Source organism: Diplotaxodon limnothrissa, linkage group LG10 (genome assembly GCF_057381915.1).
Source record: "Diplotaxodon limnothrissa isolate DT_005_m linkage group LG10, D_limnothrissa_male_GT1.1, whole genome shotgun sequence".
NCBI lineage: Eukaryota > Metazoa > Chordata > Actinopteri > Cichliformes > Cichlidae > Diplotaxodon > Diplotaxodon limnothrissa.
In genome coordinates this window covers 17,941,228-17,966,569 of record NC_140605.1, presented here as the reverse complement: position 1 = coordinate 17,966,569, position 25,342 = coordinate 17,941,228, and the positions used below count along the sequence as shown (strand labels likewise).

Sequence of the window (25,342 nt, the reverse complement as noted above, 5' to 3'; positions counted from 1 at the left end):
TGCCCAGTCTGGTGCCATCAAATTCTAAATTATCATTGTATCGTAATTTTTATCATGAAATAGTAAAATACTCAGTTTAAACATTTGATGTGTTTTCTATGTTCTATCATGAATAAAATATTGGTTGATTGTTGCTATTATTAATTGCTAAATATAACATATATGGACCATCATTTAAAGTGATTAGAAACTAATTGTTAGTAAAAAAAAAAAAGTCAGCTATATTCTCAGCAGCATGTTTTATTTTTAGTTAAGGCATCAAATGCTTTCCGAAGTTAAATATACACTCTCGCTCAGAAACACAAACATAAATATATGTAAATGGTAAATGGTAAATGGCCTGTATTTATATAGCGCTTTACTAGTCCCTAAGGACCCCAAAGCGCTTTACATATCCAGTCATCCACCCATTCACGCACACATTCACACACTGGTGATGGCAAGCTACATTGTAGCCACAGCCACCCTGGGGCGCACTGACAGAGGCGCCCCAGGGTGCCTCTGTGTGTGTGTGTAGTTATCTGAGACAGAACCGTGTACACAACTGCGCATTTAAAATGAATGATAGTCTTTGGTTACGCTCCAGAAAGCAGATGTAGTGAAGATTCTGAGTTTGCTAATCCTGAAATAGGGGAAATTCTGGATCTTCTGTTCCAAAAAACAGGAGCTTAAACTCTGAGTTAGTTACTGACTCCTGCCCTCCTGCTGCAGCTGTAGCAGCTGAGTGACAGTGTTTCATTTCCCCATTCAAACATCTATATTTTGATAGGATTCCAGTTTGATTTTTTTAAAGGAAAATTGCAGTTGTCTAATGATGACTGAGTGGACAATGCTGAATAAATGTCATAGTCCACAAGGAACAAATTTATATTCCTCAGCCTAATAGAATATCTACTGGTATTCACAGTTGCTTATCTTAGTGGTAATCAGTTCAAAGTTTACTCAGAACAAGATCTAGTACATGTGCATTGTGCTTCTAAGTTCAAATCTCTTACCTTGTAGACAGAGCGCAAAGAGAGCCTACAGCTACGGCATATTTCGCGCCCCCCCAGCCCACATAATTAAAAGCTGTAGGCAGAGGGCTGTTGCTGTCCAGCAGGTAGTATGGCATCATGAGGGTGAGAGCACCAGAAACGCTGAAGTAGATCACAAAGCAGATGAGCAATGAGGATACGATACCAAAAGGAATGGCTCGCTGGGGGTTCTTCACCTCTTCACCTAGGACATATATAATATATAGACACAGTTAAGAGCCAAGATATGCAAATCTGCTTCTGTATGACTTCAACGGGTGCAGAAATATCTTCAGGTAATGTGCCATTTTTTGCTTATATTTATATTTGAAAAACATCGTCAGAAGACAGAAATTCTTACTTTCAGCGTTTGAACATGAGGCAGAAAAGTGAATATGTGAAAATTCAGTGGAACGAAAACACAGAACACAGTACAAACTCTAGTGTTGGATGGATGATGGATGGATATTCAGATTTTGGAGGAGTTTTATGCTTTCATCTGAGAATTGTCCATTTGAATGCAGGGTGCAGGCACTGTATTCAGAAAGGTAACATAATTTACAGAAGTGCTGCAGTTGAATCGAGAAGTGCATGCAAAGTTTTGTGGAAATTAACTGAATGCTAAGTGGTTGACTGAACCTGTAAATAGTAGTGAAATTACTTTACCTTCTTAGTTATTTCCTAAATCGCCCCATCGTCTGCTATACAGCTATGTCTTTGTTACTAGCCACTCCCAATTCATTGCAAGGTTTGAAGATATTAGCTTATTTTTTGGGGGGAGCCACCATGCTGAGGGGCCTAACTGCTCAGCTGCAGGTGATTATGTAGGAAGGCCTTGCTGTGTAATAAAACCACATTACGGTGATGGAGCGAGTGCATAAGACGCACAGTTACGTGTCAAAGCAGGCCCAAAGTACTGTAAAATAAAAGAGCTCTGAAACGTGACGGAGACAACTGCTGTGTGGATGATATGTGTGTGTGTGTTTGTGTGTGTCTGTGTGTGTGTGTCAGGGGGAAATGGAGTATGGCTTCATGCCAACTTAACTCTTACTGCCATACACACACACACATGCAAAAAGATCATTGTGAGTTTGTGTTATGTCTGACAATCGTAATTTAAGGCTAACTGGTCAGCTTGCCAGCCAGTTAAAATTCAGGAAACCTATGGGTGGGAAAAACCTTGTAACATGTATAAAGAAACAAGGCTGTTCACAAACTCTGCAAAACTCAGGGAAAAACCTCTGGAATGCCCTCTTCCAAAACCCTGTTTGTTCCCCCCCTAACCTGAGTAGCAGTCTTTTGGCCTTCAGCCAATAGCAGAAATAAGTCAAACGCAGTAAAGTGCATCTTTAATTTCTCTCTTGCCCCCCTGTTATGTAATACTTCTGGATGTTTAGGAAAGCTCGGGGCTGAAACGGTTCCAAAAAGATTGAGTTACATTCCCCCCTCTCTCCCTGAAAATGGAAACACACCCATGAGGCCGTCAAAGGGAGATGTATGTGAAACTGCGAGACGTGAAGCAGAGGGAGTCAAAAACAGAAGGTCGACAGAGTTTTCAGGTCAGATCAGCACTAACCTGTGGTAGCAATGCAGTCAAATCCTACAAACCCATAGAAACAGGTAGCGGCTCCTGACAGGACACCGGTGAATCCAAATGGCATGAAGCCGCCGATTCCTAAACTCTCTGCGCTTGGCAGGACGTCTGTCACACTAAACCAGAGGAATATAAATAATATGAAATATAGTTCTAAAAGAATGTCATCCAGATAAAAACAAAATAGAGTAACAGAGACAGTTAAAGGGAAAGATTCAGCATTGAATATGTCCTTACTTGGTGCTGTTTGTTGTATAACTTGCATGTAGGATCTCTTCAGGGTCTAGCTGCCAGTTTTTAATATTGCCTTTGACGAATCCAGAGATCACCATGAACACCAAGACTAGGACATTGATACAAGTGAAGACCTTGTTCACCATTGCTGATTCTTTGACCCCAAATGCCAGCAGACCTTAGAATTGCAAAGGACAAAGAAATGGAAAATGAAAAATGTCTTGGGAAAATGTGTTAAGTGTAATATTAAATGTTTTCTATGTCTTCTTACTTGTAAGAATGATTATGATGAAAGCACCAAATATGTCAGGATACTCTGCCAGTGCTCCTGGTACATTCAGGGCCATGTACTGTCTGCAGAACTGCCCTATGGGGTTCCCTATCAACTCATCAAAGGTGGCGCTCCATGCACGAGCCACGCTGGAGGCACCTGAGACGAAGAAAAAAACATTCTTGAAGACAAATTTCCTCCTACACATGACCTTAAACTAGGCAAAACAGAAACAATAAAGCAGTGGTGCTTTATGCTTACCAATGACGTAGGAAAGAATGAGATTCCATCCAGTGATGAAGGCCCACAGCTCCCCTACAGTCACATAGCAGTACAGATAAGCCGAGCCTGTTTTGGGAACACGGGCTCCAAACTCAGCGTAGCAAAGCCCGGCTAACACTGAGGCTATAGCTGCTATTAGGAATGACAGCACAATAGCAGGACCTGTGGAAGGTGGTGGGAATCATATGATTAAAAACTTTCAGGTTTTTCCTCAATACGCATGTTTTCACTATCAAAAGTAATGTCACTTGCCTGAATTCTCTCTTGCAACAGCACCAGCGAGCACATAAACACCAGCACCCAATGTACTGCCCACACCGAGGGCTACCAGGTCAAAGGTGTTGAGACATCGGCACAGACGGGAGTCCTCGGAGTTAGAGTTTACCACTTTCACCCTCATCAGCTGCTTCCTGAAAGTGGAAGCAGCGTGCAGAAGGCTCTTTATAGCCATGGATCACACTCTGGTCTCAGCAAAAGTCAGGGTTTAGGGGTTCAGAGGTCACAACCTAAAGATGAAAGACAGTAAGTTTAAAAAACACGCTTAGTTTTTCATCTCCCCTGTTTAAACAAAGGACTCCGAATCATTTCTGACAATAGCTAAGGAAGCTCATTATAGTGCGTTACTCATTGCAGAAAATAAACTAAAAGTATCTGCCAGGATTGTTACTGTTTAGCCCATGTTTGGATCATACAGCTAAGTCATTTGCACAAGATAAACACAAGTAACAGGGAGTAGCAGCCTGACAAGTATCCAGACACCTTGTCAGATTACAGTGACCTAAGGATATGAACACGAGAGGTCATGCGGACAGTGCAACAGTTTTGCCGCAGCTCACGGAAACTTCCACCCAAGGACAAGCTGATGTGAGAACACTGTCGTCGCACTTACCTCTGAGAATAATCAGGCTCACATTCAATTTTCCAGCCTAGCACATCACACGTTAATTATGAATTACACTGTATAAAGATGTCTAATAAATGAGCTTGTATCCAAACCAAGCAAAATTACACACATATATCTAAAGCCGACTTAGACGACGCTGTAAAATATAGCATATGTAAATACAAATATAATATCACATGCAACCAGCCACATTTTAGGGAATAAATGAAAATAACTGCTCAGGACAAAAAACACTGTACAGATATTTTCATGTCACTGAACTAAAAAACAAAACAAAGAAAAAACAAACAAACATAGAATCTTTGAAAAAAGGCAAGAAAATACAATAACTCATATTTACATTAAACAAATGGGGAAATTTTAGTAATGTGCTGGCACAATGAAATGATTCTATTCCTTGTTGCATCAAGCTGTCCACCATTATCAAACTGAAACTGCTACAGAAGTCACACCTGCAGCAGTGTAGAGGTCACTATAGTTTGCATGTTGTCAGTGATTATAAATGATGATACACGTTCAACGGTAAGCTCGATGGCCATTCATTAGATTTTCACAGGTGACTGCCTCTTTTATTTTCCACTATTAAGGGCCTAGATAATGAACATATGCCTTTTGATTAGATGCACACCAATTGGTCCTTTATTAGTTAAATGAGAAAATCAAATGTTAATATTTTCCTGGTAGATTCTGACATTTACAGACCAAACAGTTGATAGAGAATATAATCAAAAGCGAAGATAAGTGTTAGTTCCAGCCTTCAATTACAGAATTGATATATCTGATTCATATACTGCATGACATAAAAAACTAGCATTTTTTCAAAGTAAAATGTGACTTCAGGTTGCCATTTCTCCTTAATGCATGCCATGTATTAACCCTATATTATTTCACTCATTCAGCAAATGAAAGTGAATGGTTAACGTGTATAGACATGCAGAAAAGTAACAATGCGCAAGTAAAAGTTGAGAAATGATATGCTTTATTCATCTTAAGAATAACCATTGTACAAATAATCTATTAAATCTGGACTAAACCAGAAGCACTAATACTGCATACTGCTTTGATTATCACAGCATTACACATGCTGCATCTGTCTATGATCTCAGAAGCTCATAAATACAAATTTGTAATAAAAATCCAATTTAGTGTAAAGATTTTAAAAAATGTTCTGGTGCAGTCATAAAATCCTTGCAGAAAAAAACAAAAAAACAAACCAATGAAAGTGACCTATATATATCACACAACCCCTGACTGACTTGAGTATACGGGTCAGTCTGGGGTCACAACTTTCTGTCGAAAAATCTACATTTTGTCAGATTTTGTTCAAATTGAATGAAATCTGATCATTCAAAACAAACTAAAATACGCCTTCTGAACCTTATGTCAAAGTAACCTGTTCGTTGTGAAGGCAGAAAAAGACAGAACAGAGTACTTACTCAAACACACCTACAGGTACACTTCAGCGCTCGACCTAACAACTCCTGATGAAATGATAAGCGACGACAGAAGGATTAAACTGTGCATTTGTTAACTTTTCTTTAAGCTGCTGTGAAGACTGTGGGGCTTTGGACAGTAGGCGATCTGAAATAGAATCTAGAAGAATCACATGGCTTGGCTATTCCAAGCAGTGGGCACACATGCACACATGTGCAGACTTAATTCCTGCAGACTTCGGATGACTTAATAAATGCATTTCTACCAGAAGAACTCTTGTACATAGACTAATATAACAGCAGCATTGTACTTGCATATTACATTTACAACAGTATGCAATATAAAGCATGGTCCCTTGTAAGACACATTAAAAAGTATTTGGCAGGGTACTTTGGATAATATGTTAAAGAAGTGGAAGGGAGGAACTGAACAGAAAAGGGGTGTAAGCCCTTTCAACCAATGAAGTTAGACCATAAATATGACACTTCTGGACATTTGGAAAATGGCTGGCTTAAAGAAGACTTAATAGTCATTCCATAAATAGCCTTAGTTGTTATTGTAGAGTCTTTACCTTACAATATAAAGTTCCTTGAGGTGACTGAGTTTGGAAAGAAACACGTCTGGGCTTCTTTACGTTTTTTGAAGCTGTTTCACTTCTCATCCGAGGAGCTTTTTCAGCTCTAAGAGCAATTGGTGGAGAGTCCCAGATTTTTAGCCCCTATTGGGAGTGTCCCTAAGAGGGTCCTGGACACTTAAAAATCTGTCAAATTTGATATCTCGGGTGTGGGGTTAAAATTACTTAACTGAAGCTTTAAAAGAGCTTAATGTGATTGGTAGGCCTGAAAATTGCCTTTAATGAAATAATACATAAATGAATACATAAAAAATAAAGTATTCAGGAACACCACAAACAAAATGGGCAAGTGGGGTGCGTTAACCTTAATAGACAGAGCATGAGAAAACAGTGAGCAAAAGTATCCAAGGCAGTAATCAAATATAAAAGCACAAACACTGAGCAGACACCTCTGTCGATCATTGAAAACAATCAAAACGGCCCCTGGGAATGCTAATTGAGCTTTCTCAGTAGCAGATGAATGATTCTATGTCCAAAAACAGCTGGAAGAATACCAGAAGCGAAGAACTGTTTATAAGTAAAAGAGTCAACTGGTATCTGTTTAACCCGCCCCCCCCCCCAAAAAAAACAACCTTGCTGACATGATGTCTATGAATGATTAATGGTTTGAAACTGGCAGTGTTTTTAGTTGGCAGTGAGTGAGGATTACTATGTTTTCAGATAATCTCTGATTACAATTCAATTCCAAAAACATTAAGTGATCAAGATAAGAGGGATAGTGTTTTTAGGCTGAAAATTGCCCAATAAAGGGTTAAGTAATCTAGATAATTAGTCGTGCAGGGAAGAGAGTGAGTTTTAACATTGCATTTCAGTTCAGCTACATGACAATGATTATTGAAAGAGGTTGGGAGTTCACTGGGATTCGGCAGGGCTGTTGTAAGAGGAAAAGACTTACTGACAAGAGCATCACTGAATTTATTTGCAGTAAAGTCAGTGGTAGAGACAAAGATGGGCTGAAGTTTAATAAAAAGCTTTGTGGTCTGATGGAAATGTATCCTCTACATCTAAGTTCTCTAGACTTTGATCAGGTCAGGACAACACGGACAACACGTGTGAATGTTTAAACAGCTAGAATGAGTACCCTGACACCCATTGACAGAGTAACAGAGAAAAGTGCAGAAAATGATGTGCTGTGTTTTTTGGTTTTGTTTCGGCAAATCGATATATTAAAAAGCACGACAAGCTAAAGAGTCCAAAAGCAGAGAAACTGCCAAGAGAAACAAAGGACACTTAACACACTTTTTATAAAAATCAACACCTCTCTCACAACTTTGAGGAAGACTGGTGGCTGAATTTAGTCATACTGGCTTTACCATAAAGAAGTCCAAGTAAACTGAGATAATTAAATCACAAGTCACCTTTAAACAAAGTAACAAAAACAGACAGAAAAAAACTGTATCAGTGACACACTTTGTCAGGTCAATAATAATAATAATAATAATAATGATGATGATGATGATGATGATGATGATAATAATAATACAGGATTTAACTAAATAGGTTTATTTTTGACAATGACAGCTTCTATTCATCTGTACAGTACAGTGAATGGCTGAGCACAGGTGCTGAATCCATTCAGTCCAGTGTGAAGGGCATTAGCATGGAAGAGGATGGATTATTGATTTAGTCATCTGTTTTCCTGTTTTCTTCATTTCATTGGAGGAAGAAATGTAAGTGTAGATATGGGACCAGACATTCCAGACTAGATTTAAATATTACAAAGGTCGAAATCGGACACTTTGTGCTATTCTGTTTTAAAACTACTAGCTAACTATAAGTGTGGGTAAGAATTAACAACAGGCCTAATGTTTCCTGTGCTGGCTTCTGTTAATGAATTTGAAACTTTTATCTGATAAAATAAAGACATTTCTGTCTGAACGTAGCATGTCACTGTGGAAATAGCTAACGCTAGCAATGCTGGATAAAGTTAATGCTGTCAGCTTGATGAGGGCTAACACAGAGGTGGTAGAGGAAAAAAAGCGTAGCATTAACTATGGGACTGTGTTGGTATTAAATTTAGTAGCATTAGCTTTGCAAAGGTTAGACTGCAGCAGGTCTGCTGTTGTTTTCCATAGCCGTTAGCGATAACATCTTAAGCGCACAGGCTGCTAACTACATGTATAAAACTAGCTACAACTAGTTGTTTGACTGTATTTTAACCATGCAAATGTTTGCATGAAACAATATCAGCCTTCATTTATTGACATGTATGCTAATTGTGCACAGTTGCGCCAATGAAGAAGCTTTATTTCGCACAAACGTAGACAGGGGCGGCGCATGGAGCTGCGTAAAAGACAGGGTCCCTCTTCTGAAATCTCGGCTTCCTGCACGCCTTTCTCCATCAGCTGAATCTGCTAAAGCGGCAGGTTTGATTAGAACTAGAAAGGCAGCTCTGGAAGAAGTGTTTGGGAGGACTGGAGACAAACAAGGTAAATTTTCTAAACTGACATCTGTAGCTTCAGTAAGTTTTTGAGAGCAAATTTAAGAACCTACTTTTTTCCATACCACTGGAGTTATCAACTAGCTGTTGCAAACTCCATGACAAGTGTGTATGTTTCAGTGTACTGAAGAGGATCAAATAATTTACTCTAAATTTACTCTACAGTAAAGGCAATGGCTGAGCTGCCAACTGAGCGGGGTTTCCCTGGACCACCACCTGCCAACAACGGGCAACAACCTTCTTCAAGAAGGTAAGCGTGCCATCTCTCTCCCTCCCTCCTCTGTTTGTCTCCTCCGTTAAAAAAGCATCTCACGGGCAGTTCCTTCAGCTTCCCTGATGCTCGCCTCTCTTCTCTATTGACATTTTAATAGTTCATTGTTAACACGATGTCTGACCCGGTATGTTGCCGCATCGGCATTCCGTTTGCTGCAATCGCAAAAATGCGCACATGGCTGGAGGAAGTTTTTCGTGATAGCTGTTAATAGAATCATTTATATACAAGGAGGAGGAAAAGTTTGTTTAAAAAAAATACTATTTCACTATTTAAACCTGAAGTCAGTGTCTACCAGCTGGCCTGTATGTGTGGAAAGACAGAAAAAATTATTTAACGTCACATCTCGAGTTATCCGCAGTTCAATTAAGACAGGGGTTTTAGGCCATGTGCGTAAATGCGCACCAGGCTGTGTGAGGCTGTGGGCAGTATTAACGTCAGGTTTTTGGATGTTATATTCGGACATTAATCTAGCACCATTACAAAGTAACATTAACGAGTGCATTTTAGACAAACATTTCGATAATTATATATAATAGGGCTGATCGAGGGAAGTAACTTGAAAATGTCTCTGTGTGCGCGCACAGCGGGGAAAATATAGCTTTTCCAGGTGTCAAAATTTCTGTAGACATTCTGTCTATTCTGTCTAAAAGTCTGATAACCAATCAGCTCGCTGAACAAGTGGATTTGGCTGCATGTAAAACAGGCTGCGTGAAGAACCACGATCGGGGTTGTCTCTCCCTCCTGCTGAAGCTCCAGATTTTAAGTTCGGCTCCATCATCAAAATCCTAGTATTACTAAAGAATAGAAATATGTGGCTCCCTTAAACAATAATGGTGAATAAATGAACATTCTTAGTGGTACCTGATGCGCTTTTTTGTCACAAGCACATCAGGTACAAAAAAGACAGGTTTTTTAAATATTTTTTTTTAATGTTTAAGTTTGTTAAATGTAGTGCAAGGTGGTGAAGGTTTTTTTTTTTTTTTAAATCCTTTTTTGATGATTCAATGCAAAAAAGAAAGGTTTGAGATCACTTTGTACAAGTACAGGGTACCTTTGTATGTGTGTACACATGGACAGTGCTATGACAAAGTATTGGCCCTTTTCTGATTTCTCAGACCATCAAACAAATTTTATTATTATATGACAAAAAACCCCCCAAAATAAATGCAAATTGCAGTTTTTAAAAGATTATTTAATTTATTAAGAGCCAAAAATATCCAGAATTTGCTTCCTGTAAAACAGTAATTGTAAAAAACTAACTGGTTGCTCCACACTTGGCAACAGGAATTGCAATCAACTATCAACTGCTCTAACGTGAAATAATAATAACTTCACTGTCGAGGAATTTCGGCCACTCGTCTTTGCAGAATTGATTTTGAGTTAGCTATGATGGAGGCTTTTCCTGTATAAACAGCCTGTTTAAGGTCTCACCATAGCATCTCATTGTGATGTAAGAATTTGACTAGACCACTCCAAAACCTTCCTTTTGTTTATGAGTGTGTGTGTGTTTTTTTTTTAAATCATTCAGAAGTGAACTTGTTGATGCATATCTCAGATACCCAGGAAAATACTCAGTACTGTTTTACCAGTATCCCACAGGGAAAATATTTAACCTGTCCTGCAACAACAGAAGTAATGTCAAAGAAATCCTTTCTTGAAAAAATGTAACCTGTTAACTTTCAGTTAGATTTAACAAAATAAGTACCTATTTAAGATTGAGTTAATTTAAGAGGTTTTATTCATTTTACAAGTTATTTCGGTACAGATCGTGAAGGTAAAATATATTTGAGAACCTCCTAACAAACAGAGGGTACAACAAACAACACAATACCTAACACGTGGAAATAATTAAATTATTGTAGGAGAAGAAATTAAGATAAAAGCTACAAATGAAAGTTGGATGTGGTATTAGTAACAGATACAGCCACTTCAAATGCCCGCCTCATTCCTGACAGGACCATGACCTGTCCCAAGCAGCATTTATGAAAACCAGTGGTAATGTCTTGTACATCCACCAGGGGGCACTAATGGAAGTTGATTCACTTCCAGCTTTCTACACATGTATCAATGCAAAATATAAATGCAAACTGATTACTGGTTGGTCCTGTCAGAGAAGAGCGTATTTTAGATGTGGTACAATAATAATTACATATATTAGCTAGTTATGTAGTCTTATAATATATGGATTGCTGTAGCTCAGGTGGCAGAGCAGGTCAGCCACTAATCAGAAGGTCGGTGGTTCGATCCCAGGCTGCATCCTGGCTGCATGTCAAATATCCTTGGGCAAGATACTAACCCCATGTTTGCCTACTGGTGGTGGTCAGAGGGCCTGGTAGCGGCAGTGTCCGGCAGCCTCGCCTCTGTCAGTGCGCCCCAGGGCAGCTGTGGCTACAATGTAGCTTGCCAGTGTGTGAATGTGTGTGTGAATGGGTGAATGACTGAATGTAGTGTAAAGCGCTTTGGGGTCCTATGGACTAGAAAAGCGCTATACAAATGCAGGCCATTGCATCATTTTTAAATGCAGTAAATTGCTCGCTGTTAACCACCTGTTTTTCTTTTAATTCTCCTTCCACACTCTGCACATTTCTGATAAATCACTGCGGTAATTTTAACAACTTTTACAGACAGGTAGGCAGAGGGCAGACCGACATTAGCATCACAGCAGATTCCTTTGTCACACATTAGGTGATTCATCAAACAGCTCTCTGAACCCCCACAGAAGGGCAGCAACTTCCAAACCCCACGCAAATATCCTGTCAGTGCTGGTTGTGATTTTAAAACTTGTAAACGGTGTTCCAGGAATCATTGATAGAAAGTATTTATAGAACACTGTTATAAAAACAGTCACCTTCTTTGTATTTTCCCGAACTATAGGGAGGGATTTTTGCTTTTCTCATTTTAGTGCTTGTTGTTAAGCTGCCGTGCTTCATTTGCATATCGTCACCACTTAATGATGTGAAACAGACAAGCAGCACCCCACCCTCCCCCCAGCTCTGCCTGTCTGTGAAGCCTTCTTATTCAATGCCAATTATGTGTTTTGTCCTTCAATAAAATTAATCAAAAACGATTTTTAGATTACTTACATTACTGTAAAAATCCCATTTTAAAAGTATGCAGTCCAGAGTTCGTTACTGTTGTTAATACATTTGCAAACTTTGTAACATCATGGTAGATTTATACCAGAGTGTAACCCAAAACGATGCAGAAGTCATTTCAACTTGCAATGATCTGACAAACCAGAACATGCCTGTTTAGTGTATTAAGGTCAGAGAAGGTCAGTCACAGAAACAGTTTTCAGCGCAGCGTTCATGAAACCCCCGACATCAGAAAGTCAGGTTTTTTTTACTCTTGTGGTAACTGTGAGAGCATGTGCTGCTCTCCTTGAAACAAATTGAAGGTTTCAACAGAAAGAACAAAAGCTCACTATCAAGTGGGAAAATCTTAAATATATGGAATTCACATAGTAGTATAGACTCCATTTTTTGCCAGTCTTCTAATGCCCCGCTTTCAGGAAGGCACCATGAGGTTGCTTTGTTTGTTTGCTCACATTTTCAAAGACCCAGCCCAGCCCTCATAAACAGCCTAAACAGCTGATAAGAGTTACACACCTACACACACCTATCAAGTTAACACAGGTGGAATACACTTGGATTTGGATGGTTGCAAGGTTAAAACAGAACTTGAAGAAACATTCCACCCTAAGGTACAAAACAATTATAAGGCAAAGACCTTTATAAAAATAATACTGAGAAAATCATCGGACTGAAAGCAGCAATATTGAGTGGCTGTATCTGTATACTAAGCTAAACTAGTTATACTAAAATAAAGACAATATAAAAAAACAGACGGCTAACTGTGAACGATTGAACTGGTCACTGTCCGCATTTTAAAACGGACCTCACAGCTGGCTACAACAACATAAGAACCTCAGTTTAAAAATAAAGTCAAAGTAGGAAAGTTAAAGTTAAAGTCATCTTTTCCACATCTAATTTTATTAAAAACAATATAGTTTTTGTTTTTATAGTCTCTCTAGATAGCACAAGAAACTTTAGAGTGAAGACTTGGTTAGCTGTGTGCGTGTGAGAGAGGGAATAAAGCAAAAAGAGAAAGCTCTCATTTAAATTAGAGCAAATTCCAATGAAAATCTGCCTTGAAACATTTGATAATGTTATGGTGTGCACTGTACCGTTTGAAGTACAGGGTTCACTCAGCCATCAGAGCTATAATCTGTTCAAATAAACACCCAACATAATCACTAAATGCAGAATTCTACAGATACATTTTATGCATACACAGAAAAGCACTAAGTGATGCCTGTCCAGCAGAATTAGGAAGACACCCACTGATAATTAGACTGAATTAAATAAAGTAAAACATTTTTGATCACCATAAGTCCAGCTCCTAAGACACACTTCATTCTAAAGCCCTCTAAACCCAAAGAATGAGCCTGACTGATCTCACAAAAACACTGCTTTCCAAACACCAGCCAGCTAATTATAACAAAATGCAAATAAATGTATGTAAGAAAAACAGTCAGAAATAGAAAGTAGAGACAGCTCTTAACGCAAGGACACAGAACATGCGATCAGTGTTTGACTGGTCAGTTTGAAACAAAGACACATTTCCTCCTAGATTGGAAGTCATTCAATGAAGTAAGGAACACTTACTTAAACCACTTCACTTCTGTAATTCCAAATTTCCACGAGCTAAGCAACATTTCAAAATAAAAGTATATTCCCAGGAGAAGGACACAGGGCATGACTGGCTGCCTGATATATGTCAACATGCCACCACCTAAGGGACAGTGAATGACCTACACACCCACACAGACACACAAACTCAAACATGCACATGCGCACACAGGCATATAATAAATGTATGTATTTATTTATTTATATATGTGTGTGTGTGTTCTGTTTTGCCATTATTGTGATACGTCATTATCGGTATCACCATCGCCCGCCTCTGGTGGTACTCGATATCTTAATAACCATTTATACACATATTTACTAAAGCTGGACTTGCTTATATTTTTCACACTGCTTTGATAAGTCAAAGTCAAAATCCAGTTGCAACTTGCTTCATCTTAACTGTGATGGTATAAACAGAAGCTACACATTGTTTAGGGAAAATGTGAGCTCATGCTGGTCTGAGCTGAAGCTATCTAGATAATGAACATATGCCCTTTTCTAGAGGAAACAAGTGTAAATATAAAACGAACTCACTGCAGTAATAGCAAACAGTACTGTGCATGTGAGAGATTGGATTTCCTTGTTGACATGACAGCCTTAAAGTTTCAGAAAGTTTTCATATTGACTTAAATGGGATGGGATTTAACACCTTAGGATGAGGTATTTTTCTCATTCTCATTGCAGTGCCTTTGCTTTCACCACCACCTGTGGTTTTACAGTACAAAACAGTACTTCAAGTCTTACAGCCACCCTTTTTCCTACATACATTACAGGCCATTGTTGGATAAGTTCAATTGCAGCTCCGATAGATTCAGATCTAGCAGTTTCCAGGATTTATTATTCATTTTTAATAGTTTTGGCTACTGACCATGTGCTTTAAGTAGCTCATTATTGTAGTGTTGCATTAAAACAAACTTCTTTCAGTAGGATACAAGTGCAGGAAAAAGGAAATTCTAAATGGTTGTAGAGAGACCACTGGGTGCTCCTAATTTTATGTAGGAAAACACATTTCTCCCCCAGAAAATCATTCCAAGCTGGGGTACAGTACTACTAAGTTATCAGTTCGGTAGTACTTGATCACTTTCCTGCATTTGTGACACAGAAATGATAACATTACAACAGTAGTATTTTACCTTAATGCAGCAGCTGGGCAAAATGTATCTAAGGTATTGGATGCTTCCCTGCAAAGCCTAATAAGATGAAGCTGTAGAACCCCACAACGCAGTCTCCCACAATGGTGAAAGTTTGATCTTTGGATGCAGTGAGGAGTTTCGGGGTTACTCTATTTAACGCATGGAGATGGAGGAGGAGATAGAGGTGCAAACACGCAGCCCCGCCTGCTCATTACTATCAGCCATTACTATGATGCTATAACCTTCTGGCTTAAACTACACTAGATGATTAAGTCACACACCTGAGAACTGTTGAAATCAATAACCAGAAATTCACGTGTCTGGAAATTGGTAGTCTGCAATTTTGGAGGGCACAACTGCTCCAGTTAACTTCCAAGTCAAAAAGATAAGAAACATACATTTTAAAAAAACATATAACGAGTAAATTATAGCCATTTTATGGATGATTTGCTGTTTCCAGAGGATCAAAGGTAATTGACTGATTAGTGGTTGGCTGTGTGAGGCTTATTCTCTCGATATTTCATTGCAATAATAAGGAAATAGTTGGACTTGTATTTGGCAGCTGTTCACTGGAATTTCTGATATGCTAAAAGTTGAAAGACCTGTGTGGGCAAGGGAGAAGGTCATAATTAGACATTAGCCTAAAGATGGGCAAGTTAGACTTTGCTAGAAAACATGTAAAAGAGGCCACACATTCATCTATCCATCTCCTTCATCCATCCTCTTCTGGTTGTCTGCTTATTATGGAAGCAATGCTATGGCATGTGCATTTACGGCTGCCAGCTGCAAGTGTGTATTAATGATGTGACTGCCAATAGAAGCAGCAGGATGAATTGTGATGTGCACAGGGCTGAAGCATCCTGCTAAAAAAAACCAAGAGACTTGGTTTATTAAGCCAAAGATATTATTCAAAGTTCTTCTATTTGTGCTGCCCACAGGCTGCAGATAGTAAAGCTAGTAGCTAAATCTGGTACAACCTTTTCTCTTAGGAGATTAAAGTTTTTCTTTTGTTTGTACATGGCCCCTGACAAATAAAGTGGAAATGAAATGAAACAAACATGAAAAAGGTTAGTCAGGTCAATAAACGATGCTGATCATTCATGTCTGTGTCAATAACACAAACATGAATGTCTATGCATTATTAGGCTGTGCATTTGAAATATTGTCAGCATGTGGTATAACAGAGGCGTCGTTTTGAGGTGAATGAACAGCAAAGTAAAAACACAAAACCTCATGTCAGTATGGATGGATTTACAACAATATTATTTTAACTTTAAATCTAATGCTTTAAAAGCGCACAAAAAGCGTTCTCAGTAACAACTGAATGATTTTTCAGTTTACTACCAGCTGCAAAAAATACCAAGTAGCAAACCAACTGTTAATAAGTAAAAGAAATAAATGAGCAACAGCAGATAGTATCTCTTTAAAAACTGGGTTGACATATCTATAGCACAAGCAAAACTTAAGCTGAGAAACTATTCTGACCGCAGGATAATGATTAACGTTTTGTACCCAGTGTTATATTTCCTTAAAGTAGAAATATATCGGTGCAAGTCCCTGCACCAGTCATTTTCTGGTTTAAACTTCTTCCTTGGAGAACAAATGACATGATATAAAAGAATTATACTTATTTATCTTGCAGCTTTAACTGCTTTTTGGTAGTTTATTTTATAAATTCATATAAAGTAGAGAAGGCTGTCTCATTTTTAATTAGTGTTCATTTGCCTTTCAACTTTCTCCATTCCTGAACTAAATGAACTAATTAGCAGGAGTTGGTGTTATGCTTTCTCCATTTCAGTTTAGCGACACACAATGATTACTGAGGGAGGTTAAAAGGTGAGGGTGAAATTTTAAAAGTGTGAACAAAAGAGATCCATTAAAAACATCGAGCTTGTGGTTTGATATAAATTTGTCCTCTACATCTAGGGCCTCTGGGCTGAGATGAGGGCAAGAATGTAACCTTAGGGATGAGCAGGTACTACAACAGACTATAGTTGTGATTCAAGTTGTAGTTATGCATACATCACACATGAATGTTTTAAGAGCTAGAATAAGTACCCGGCCACACTGTGACAAAGCAACTCAGAGAAGTTCTGAAAATTATGTGTTGATTTTATTTTACCTGTGTTATCTGATTACTTATATTTGCAGCAATATCTTGGTATCATCTTCAGTTCCACACGGTAACATGTTGTGTTTCTTATTGGCTAACCAAGATAGAGGTGGTATGCCCCACAGGGTCACCTTGAACCCGTAAACCTTGTCAGTTGTAACTGAACAATGTGTATTGATAGGTGGCACCACCTCTATGGACAAACAAAGAACAAGATGAGTAATACAGTATCAGTAACAGTTAGCCACTGTGTCAGATCCAAATGTTTCATAAAGACATAAAATGTTTCCACAACACTTGTCAGCATTACCAAAAATCTAGGCCTCTTATTTGAGTCAAATCAAATTTCTAGTATATTAGTTTTTCAGATCAATTTAAGCCAAAAGCAACAGAATGTTATGTAAGTAAGTCAAACTTGAAGTTAATCTAAACACTTGTAAAAAAAAAAAGAAAGAAAAAGAAAAGAAGATGAAAAATAGCCAGCATGGATTTTACCATGTGAGAGGGCGGACCCAAATGCAGGACTCAGGAAACAGGAATGACTCAAACAAAAAAATCTGCTTTAATGTAAAAAGTAAAAGGTATAAAAATGTTGTTACTATAGACATTATCAGGCTGGTGAAGTAAACAAAACAGAAGACACAGAGAACAACAGAAAATAAAACAGAAAGACACAACTGAATGGAAGCAAAGGTTAACTTGGCATAAGGGTGGAGAGAAAGACAAGACAGAGGAACGCATAAAGATGCAGGGCAATGCAGATCAGTACACCAAGGAACACAACAGGGTACTAACCCAGTGTAAACAGTAACTACAACTAAGACGAACCAAAGACTCAGAGGAATACAATAAGTCTTAAGAAGATAATCGAAAAGAGCCACAGAAAATAGACAAAGCTTTTAAACTTGTAAACACAGGGAATTAAATGAAAGCAGCCATTCAACAAATAGTACACTATATATTAACTATAAAGGGACCAATACTTAGTTGAAAATGATGAACTAAATATATCTAAGGCCACAAGGGAAGCAATATTACAAAAGAAACAAAACTTTTCTTTTGAAATATTTTGTCCTTTTAAAAATACAAAGGAAACATTACCTCACAATGTCAAACGTGGGGTCCAAAATGCAGGGATCATGACAGTTCCCCCATTTTCTTAACAGTCCTACTCCCCATACTTTCCTAACAGAGGGCACATACAATATCAAAGTAAGTACTCATAATGCAGAGACGAGTAGGTCTCTGCATTATGATAAACTCTAAAGTTCTTATCCTGCATTAAAAATTCAGAATGTTATTGCTATTATAAGTAATAGAAATTGACAAAGCAACATCAGAGATATTAAGTGAATTGAAATGACTTACTCCTGGAAAATTAGGGTGTGGGAATTGTGGTTTTTCAGTAGCAGCTGAATGATTTTATGTTCAAACAAGTTGGAAAAATATCAGAAGCAAGTCAACTGTTAATAAGTAAAAGAAGGAAATGGGCAGCACCTGGGCATCAGGTAGTAACTCCTTAAACAGGTTGTTTTGGTGGACATATTGTTTTAAAGTCAAACTAAAGTGAAACTATACTTGCGAGAAAGAAAAAAAGAGGCTGGCAACATGCCAGGCTGGCTGGTAATAACTAATAATACTTCTACTCTTTCTCCTCTTTCCTGACGCAGTTAAAAAATACTAATGTTTTTTAGGTCAGGTCAGGAATAGTTCATGCTGTTTTTGCACAAAATTAAAAGGAAATAAAAAGAAGGCTGTATTTATTGACATCTCTGGAATCACTTTTATGACTGGTGGTGGTCAATAAAAAGCTACAGAACTCTGAAAGTGATACTGTTTCAGTGTAAAGCGTGACTTATTTCATTGTGATTGGCTAGTCAACTTATAGTTGCAGAGTTTTTGTTGCCAAAGATGAAAAAAAAACCCAGAAAAGCACGACTGCACTTTTGACCTAATAAGCAAAAATGTAACTTTATATTTCAAAGTACTATATTTGTGTATACTTGTGATATATATTGATTTTTATATATAAACCTGGCCAAGAGCGCAGCAGAGACTGTGACAAATATAAATATATGCCAAGAAAGAAATACACTTGACACAATGTAAAGTGAGTGAACTCACCACCAAGATCATATGCAGTAACATATCGTCGAGAACTTCAAGAGCATATGTTTAACTGTTAGGTTATGTTACATTGACCAAAAGATTTCTTTCATCAACATTTTACAATGAACTTAATTCCACTCATAGCAGATTATTACTCTGTAGATTACTCCAGGAAAAAGTGGAACTCTAAAATATTCAGAGTTAAAGCATAAAAAGTATTCTGGTTATTACGAAGAACGAAAAGTTACAGGTTTCATAAATCCCTACCCACTCAATACAAACCTTCTACCTGGAATCTTATTCTTAGCATTCCTATTTCAGCAACAAATCAATTCCAAAAGCAGGAACACACAATGTCTGAGTGTGTTACTCATAACTGTGATGGGTATAAATAGAAGCCACAAATCAGGTAGAGACACAGTAATGAGGAAATATGAATAAGCCCTTCATGGTGCGGAAGCCTCCATAATCTCAGTGATCCTGGAAAGCTTACACACACACACACACACACACACACACACACACATACAAACAAACACACAGACACACACACTTATTTAAGTGTGTAGGGGTTGCAGATAGACTAACACAGTCAGCAACTTCACCACTAGTGACCCACATTCAGGGGTGCTAAAGTTAGACTGACTCGAGCTGGTCTGAGCTGCAATGGTCTAGATCTGAAAGGTCAGATTACTCTTTCTTTAAATGCCTTTATAACATGAACTCTTGTCGATTATATGTTACTGTATAATGAGCCTCTCTATTTTTCTCAAGAATATAAGCATAAATACAAAAAACTCATTGTGGTAATAGCAAAACAATAGATATTCCACTTTATTTGAGTTTTGTTTTGTTTTTTGCAGAAAAAAGAATAAAATGTCGACTTGACAAGTCAGTATCCAATTAGGAGACAAGTATTTAACTCTTAACACTTTCATACTAACCAAAGCAGGATCTGAATCAGTTTGAAGATGTGTTATGTTTTCCATTACGGTACTTACTGCACAACACCTTTACTTTACTCCTACTTATGGTTTGCAGTCAGATGTTAGTGGCCACTTTCTGCTTTCACTCTAATTTAGATTGCCGAAACTCCACCAAGGCCACACGACACATTCGGGTTCAAGACCTTCTCAATCCTGGGTTTAGGCTACTTTTAAATAGCAAAATGACCCTGGCTCAGATCCAACCTAGAGATATCATAGGCTCTGTAGTGGATCTGCAAACCAGGTCCAGATCACAGTCCACCTGCACATCAGGATGGACGCAGAACAGATAAGGATCAAATAATCAGCCCCATCTGGACCGGATCTATTTTGGATTCGTTAGTAGTGACTCATCTTATCAATATTAAAATCTGTCATCCTTCCAGAATTAAACAGAAATTTCTAAAAATGTATCTGACCAAAGTGTAGATAGCTCTATAAATGGTAAATGGACTGTTTCTTATATAAGCTTAACTGCGTTCTACCTAAAACGCTTTGGCGTGCAGACTGGAGCAGCCAAGAATCGGACCACCAATATTCCCATTAGAGGATGAACTGCTTCTCCTGAGCGGCAGCCACCCCAATAAAAGTTAGATATTCCTTATAGCATGTTTGCTTTTACTGATGAAACTTTGCATTCATTAAATACCTAGGTTCAGTGTGGTCACTGTTCCCCAGCTACTTCAGGCCCTCCCAGCTAATGTTTGACTTACAAGTTGGTTTGCTAGCTTGGTCACTGAAAAAAGAGAGGATCTCATCCTGCAGTTGAGCAGCGTCTAACGCCACCGTTTTGGACTGTTGCTAGATGTACTTTATTGATTAATCTAGTTTGGCTTCCCGTGTCTAACAAAGACAAGGTCTGACCATAAAGTATCATTGAGTCCACTAATAAAATGTATTTTCTTTATGTGAAGCAGCAGTAGAATAACAACAAGAACAGCAGCTCACCTTCTTGAACGTCCTCTGTCTACTTTCAGGTTGAAGGTTTTAAGATGTCATGACATATGGCGGCAAGGGAAACATGACTCTCACTGCATCTATAATCACACAAGCAGCAACTTTAACAAACCTCCATTTAAAATATCATAGTGTTAGTTACAGTGTAACCAGTAGGCTTTAATCTTAAAGTCTGCCTAAATGATATACTAAGTACACTTTAGCATACTTGAATGTTCCAGATTTTAAAAACAAAATTTAATTGTTTTTAACATTTTATGATATAAGAACAAACTTCTCTCCCTCCCATTTTCTGTCTGGCTTCTTAGCACTAAGCCACAGACCAACTCTGGAAGTAGCAACATCCCATTGCAATTTCTCCAAAAGATGCATTGTCTACTGCTCCTATGGGCTTGTGTTTTAAGTGTTAGCAAGTTTCTTGGTTGTTCTTGTGAATCTAATAAGGTAATAAATCTAATAGGGCAATCAAGGAAATGTTGGTCAGCTAAAGTTGCTAAGGCCTTTACAACTTTGGATTATGGCTTGTGCAAAACATTCAATCAATGGAAAAAAAATAAGTGGATTAATCTATAATAAAAATAATCATTAGTGGCAGTCCTAATAAATATTCAAATAAGTTTATTGTCAACAAAGAATGACTTGAGGACTGCAGTTCGACACCCCTGACCTAGTGCATGCAGGCCACATGCAGGCTTATAATGCGTCTGCACCCTTAATGTAAGGCAACCCTTAATGTAACTTTACATGTGCAAATCAGCTCTTAAAATTATTTGGCTGTCAGTACTTAATGCACCTGTTATAATATTAATAAGGTTTTTAATAAGAACATAAAATGAAACATAATGCTGGATTGAAATGTATCTCGTATGAGACTCGCTTTCAGAGCCCCTACACTTTGAAGGTGTGGTTTGTGATGTTGCATGGATACTAGATCTCTATCTTTTGGATTTTGTGCCATGCTTTATTCTGCAGGAGATAACTGGAGGGTAATTAGGTGCATGAGTTTCACCTGGGACAAATGAGCTCGGCTCTGTGGCTCTAATTTGTTTTATAGGTAAAAACTGTCTTCTCTCATTTGAAATGGCTAATGTTTGAAGTTTTGTACTCTCCAAGAATGAACCTTTAGACATCACCAAATCAATATTTGTGACAGGTCAAAATAACGTTAACTGTAAGACTTATTTATTGAAGTCCAGTCAGACCCCTGACTTGTGACCTAAAAAAACAGCTTCACCAAACCTTTCCATTTCAGTACTAAAAAACTCCAAGCACTGTAGTATGCAGAACTTGTTCACTCGATATTCATCAAAGTAATTTTTAAGGTGAAACTACTGAGATAAATCAAGGACATTAACTTGCCAAGTATTTAGTTTGCTTTCTGGTTAACTAGCTCATGACAGCAGATGATCGGTTTACAATCACAATGCTTTGTTTCACTTTTTCCTCTAATATCACCTGCTGTTATTATGAAAATTTGTCTACATTGTAAGAAATGAAGTTTTAAATTACTTTTTAAATTTTTGTTTGTTCGTTTTTTAGGATTTTTTTTCCTTTATAACGTTTTTTTCTTTTTAGGTGTTATGATGCCAGAGATGCCCATAAAATTGCCCAGATCAACCGATTACTTCCCATAGGCTGGCACTTAACTGGAGCTTCATGGTACCAGATGATAACTACCCTGGGAGAAGGAGCCTATGGCACGGTTGGAAAATTCATTAGGCTCAATGACATGAAGAGCGTAGCCATCAAAATAGTTAAGACTGATTGCTTCAGAAATGGACTGGCAAACTTGGAGGTAGGAAAGACTTGGCTTGATGCAGTTAATCCAACAATTGTATTTGAAGAAATTCCTCTAAAATATTTACTTGAAGCTAAAACTCATATGTTGCCAGGTGGCTGCCCTGCTGAAGTTAAAGTTGTACAAATCTGAAAGGTATAACTTGGTTCAGTTTTACAACGTTCTTACCGATGGGCAAAAATTATGTCTCGAATTCGAGCTTTTGGACAAGAACCTTTATGAATTCATGAAGGAAAGACAATTCCGACCACTCGCTCTAAACTCAGTTAGAGCCATCACCCAGCAGGTGTGTTTAACTGTATTCTCTACATAAATAAAGTTTTTCAGATGGATGCTGATTACATTAATACAAAGGTGTGTGGTTTTTTGTTTTTTTGGGGGGGGTTTTTTAGATTGCGAAAGCACTGGATCATTTGAAGTCTGTACGTTTGATACATGCAGACCTCAAGCTGGAAAATGTGATGCTTGTCAACCATCAGAAACAACCTTATAGGGTCAAAGTGATTGACTTTAGCTTGGCATGTGAAACCTCCGCTGCCTTGATGGGCTCTTGCATTCAGTCCCGTTCATACCGGTTAGTAGCTGTAACCAAAGTGGCTTTTTCTCTTAAAGGTCAATACTGGATACTCCCCTGCTGTTTCTGTGATGGGCTTCTTGGCTGTATAACTAATCCAGTTGTCACTTTTGTTGTTAATAATTGACAGTTGCTGTTTTTCCTGTTTGTCCTAAATCAGGTCCCCAGAGATTATTCTCGGGGCTCCATTTACAGAGGCCATAGATGTATGGTCTCTGGGCTGCATTGCTGCTAATCTGTACCTTGGCTCCATGCTCTACCCTGGTGAGAATGAATATGAGGTGGTAAGTATAACTAGCGCTTCTCCTTTGAAGAACTTAAAGCTTTATTTAAAGGATTACAACACATTATGTTAAAGTTGTTGGACTCTGAATTTGACCAATTGGTCTGTATTTCCAGATGAGGTACATAGTGGAGACTCAGGGCCAGCCTCCAGGCAAGATCCTCAACAGTGGGCTCAAGACTGCCTTTTATTTCGACACGCAGTTGTATTTCACCACCAGCACGTGGAAACTCAAGGTTCTTAGTACTTTACAATTTTTTACTTTACAAATTTACAATTTATCAGTGTTGATGAGTTTCCTGTTTTTTCAGACACCTGAGCAGTTTGTCAGTGAGACAGGGATTAAGTTCACTGAGAAAAGGATGATGAAGTTGACCTCTCTTGATGACCTTAAAAATGTAGGTGTACTTCTTGACTGTTCTATTTTGTATGTTTAAAACTAAATATAGATTTTATTTATAGAATAAATATTTAAACAAAACTCCCAAAAAGAAACAACTTAAAATTCAGAGTTTTTAGGGGCCTTTTCTTTCTTTGATGTTTCAGCTCTGGTTCACACGTCATCAAAATTATACCAGTAAATCCGCAGAAATCTGTGATCTGCTGGTGTTTATCGAGCTGCTTAAAGGAATGCTTCAGCTTGATCCTGAAAGACGGATGACGCCCAGTCAGGTGCTGCAGCACGACTTCACAACACTGCGCCACATATCGCGCTGTACCCCTACAGCTTCGAGTAAGATATTACTTCTCTTTTGAAACACTGGTTCTCCACATACAACACATTTCCACTGTGAGCATATGTTCTGTATCTCGCTTTATGTGGAAAATGTTGTATTCAGATGAGTGAGTCAATAATTTGGTACATGGCTTGATTGTTTTGCAGTGTTAACTCTTGCTTTCAGAAGATGAGCATCTGTCAGTAACGACTGGTGGTACCTGTGTGCAGGTCTCTGCAGCAACCATCCTCCAGGACCAGCCATGCTACCCAGCAAAACCAACCTTGCCCTCGAGCTGAGCACAGCATCCAAGTGAGGCGCCATTCTCACTCTAGGACCACCTGTCCTCCTCTGCAAAATCATCCTCGCCCTCCATCTATGCGCTACAGCCCTTATTCCAGAACAACCCACCTTGCTCAGCAAAATCATCCTTGCCTTCCCGTGTTACACCACTGCTGTTGCTTCAGGACCATCTGTCCTCACCAGCACGATCATCCTCGCTCTCCAACTGTGCGCCACTGGCTCTACTTTACGACCACACACCCTCCCCAACAATAAACACTTTGCTCCCTAGCTCAGCACGGCACCCAGGTGCGGTATCACTGCCTTTACTGCAGGACTACCCATCCTTGCAGCAATATCCTTCTGGCCTTGCAGCTAAACTCCACTGTCTTTACTCTAGGACCACCCATTCTGCTTAGCAATGCCGTCCTCACCCTCCAGCCAAACACTGCACCCCTGCACAAAGTCTAGGACCACAGTGAAGTCCTTAGCAAGACTCACCAAATCAAACCAGAGTCTTAAAAAAAATTTAATGACTGATTAGACAATGTGAGTAAGAGTCTCTGACCAATCTGAAAGATCATTGTGATTTAAAAAGGGTTCCATTGTTGGATGTAGGA

The 25,342-nt window shown here is 38.5% G+C and overlaps 2 protein-coding genes across 5 annotated transcripts in view; one reads left to right on the top strand and one right to left on the bottom strand.

The window, feature by feature from the left end:
- Positions 1–25,342, bottom strand: part of slc7a1a (solute carrier family 7 member 1a) — a 34,313-nt gene that overhangs the window by 7,168 nt on the left and 1,803 nt on the right. The window contains exons 2-9 of one of the 4 annotated variants that reach the window (XM_085364516.1): positions 21,061–21,149; positions 18,119–18,202; positions 3,647–3,900; positions 3,374–3,556; positions 3,113–3,271; positions 2,845–3,019; positions 2,590–2,723; positions 996–1,218 (exon numbers count right to left, since the gene is read on the bottom strand). In XM_085364516.1, coding sequence (XP_085220642.1) covers positions 996–1,218; positions 2,590–2,723; positions 2,845–3,019; positions 3,113–3,271; positions 3,374–3,556; positions 3,647–3,845 — 1,073 coding nt within the window. In that variant the 5' untranslated portion in view covers positions 3,846–3,900; positions 18,119–18,202; positions 21,061–21,149. Of the gene's footprint in view, positions 1–995; positions 1,219–2,589; positions 2,724–2,844; positions 3,020–3,112; positions 3,272–3,373; positions 3,557–3,646; positions 3,901–5,734; positions 6,511–18,118; positions 18,203–21,060; positions 21,150–25,342 lie in introns of those variants that run through there. The other 3 variants (XM_085364514.1, XM_085364517.1, XM_085364518.1) reach the window with 3 other exon arrangements.
- On the top strand, positions 8,980–24,756 carry LOC146624232 (homeodomain-interacting protein kinase 1-like). Its single transcript, XM_085363419.1, has 9 exons — positions 8,980–9,056; positions 22,645–22,864; positions 22,962–23,153; positions 23,260–23,441; positions 23,602–23,725; positions 23,841–23,960; positions 24,036–24,122; positions 24,271–24,457; positions 24,671–24,756. Exons 1-9 carry the CDS (start codon positions 8,980–8,982, stop codon positions 24,754–24,756), a joined length of 1,275 nt encoding a protein of 424 aa, XP_085219545.1.

Bases quoted from the DNA above. Each gene is read 5' to 3' on its own strand.
- LOC146624232 (XM_085363419.1), top strand. From the start codon at position 8,980: ATGGCTGAGCTGCCAACTGAGCGGGGTTTCCCTGGACCACCACCTGCC. The intron at 24,123-24,270 runs GTAGGTGTACTT...TTGATGTTTCAG, and splicing joins CTCTTGATGACCTTAAAAAT to CTCTGGTTCACACGTCATCA. The intron at 24,458-24,670 runs GTAAGATATTAC...ACCTGTGTGCAG, and splicing joins CTGTACCCCTACAGCTTCGA to GTCTCTGCAGCAACCATCCT.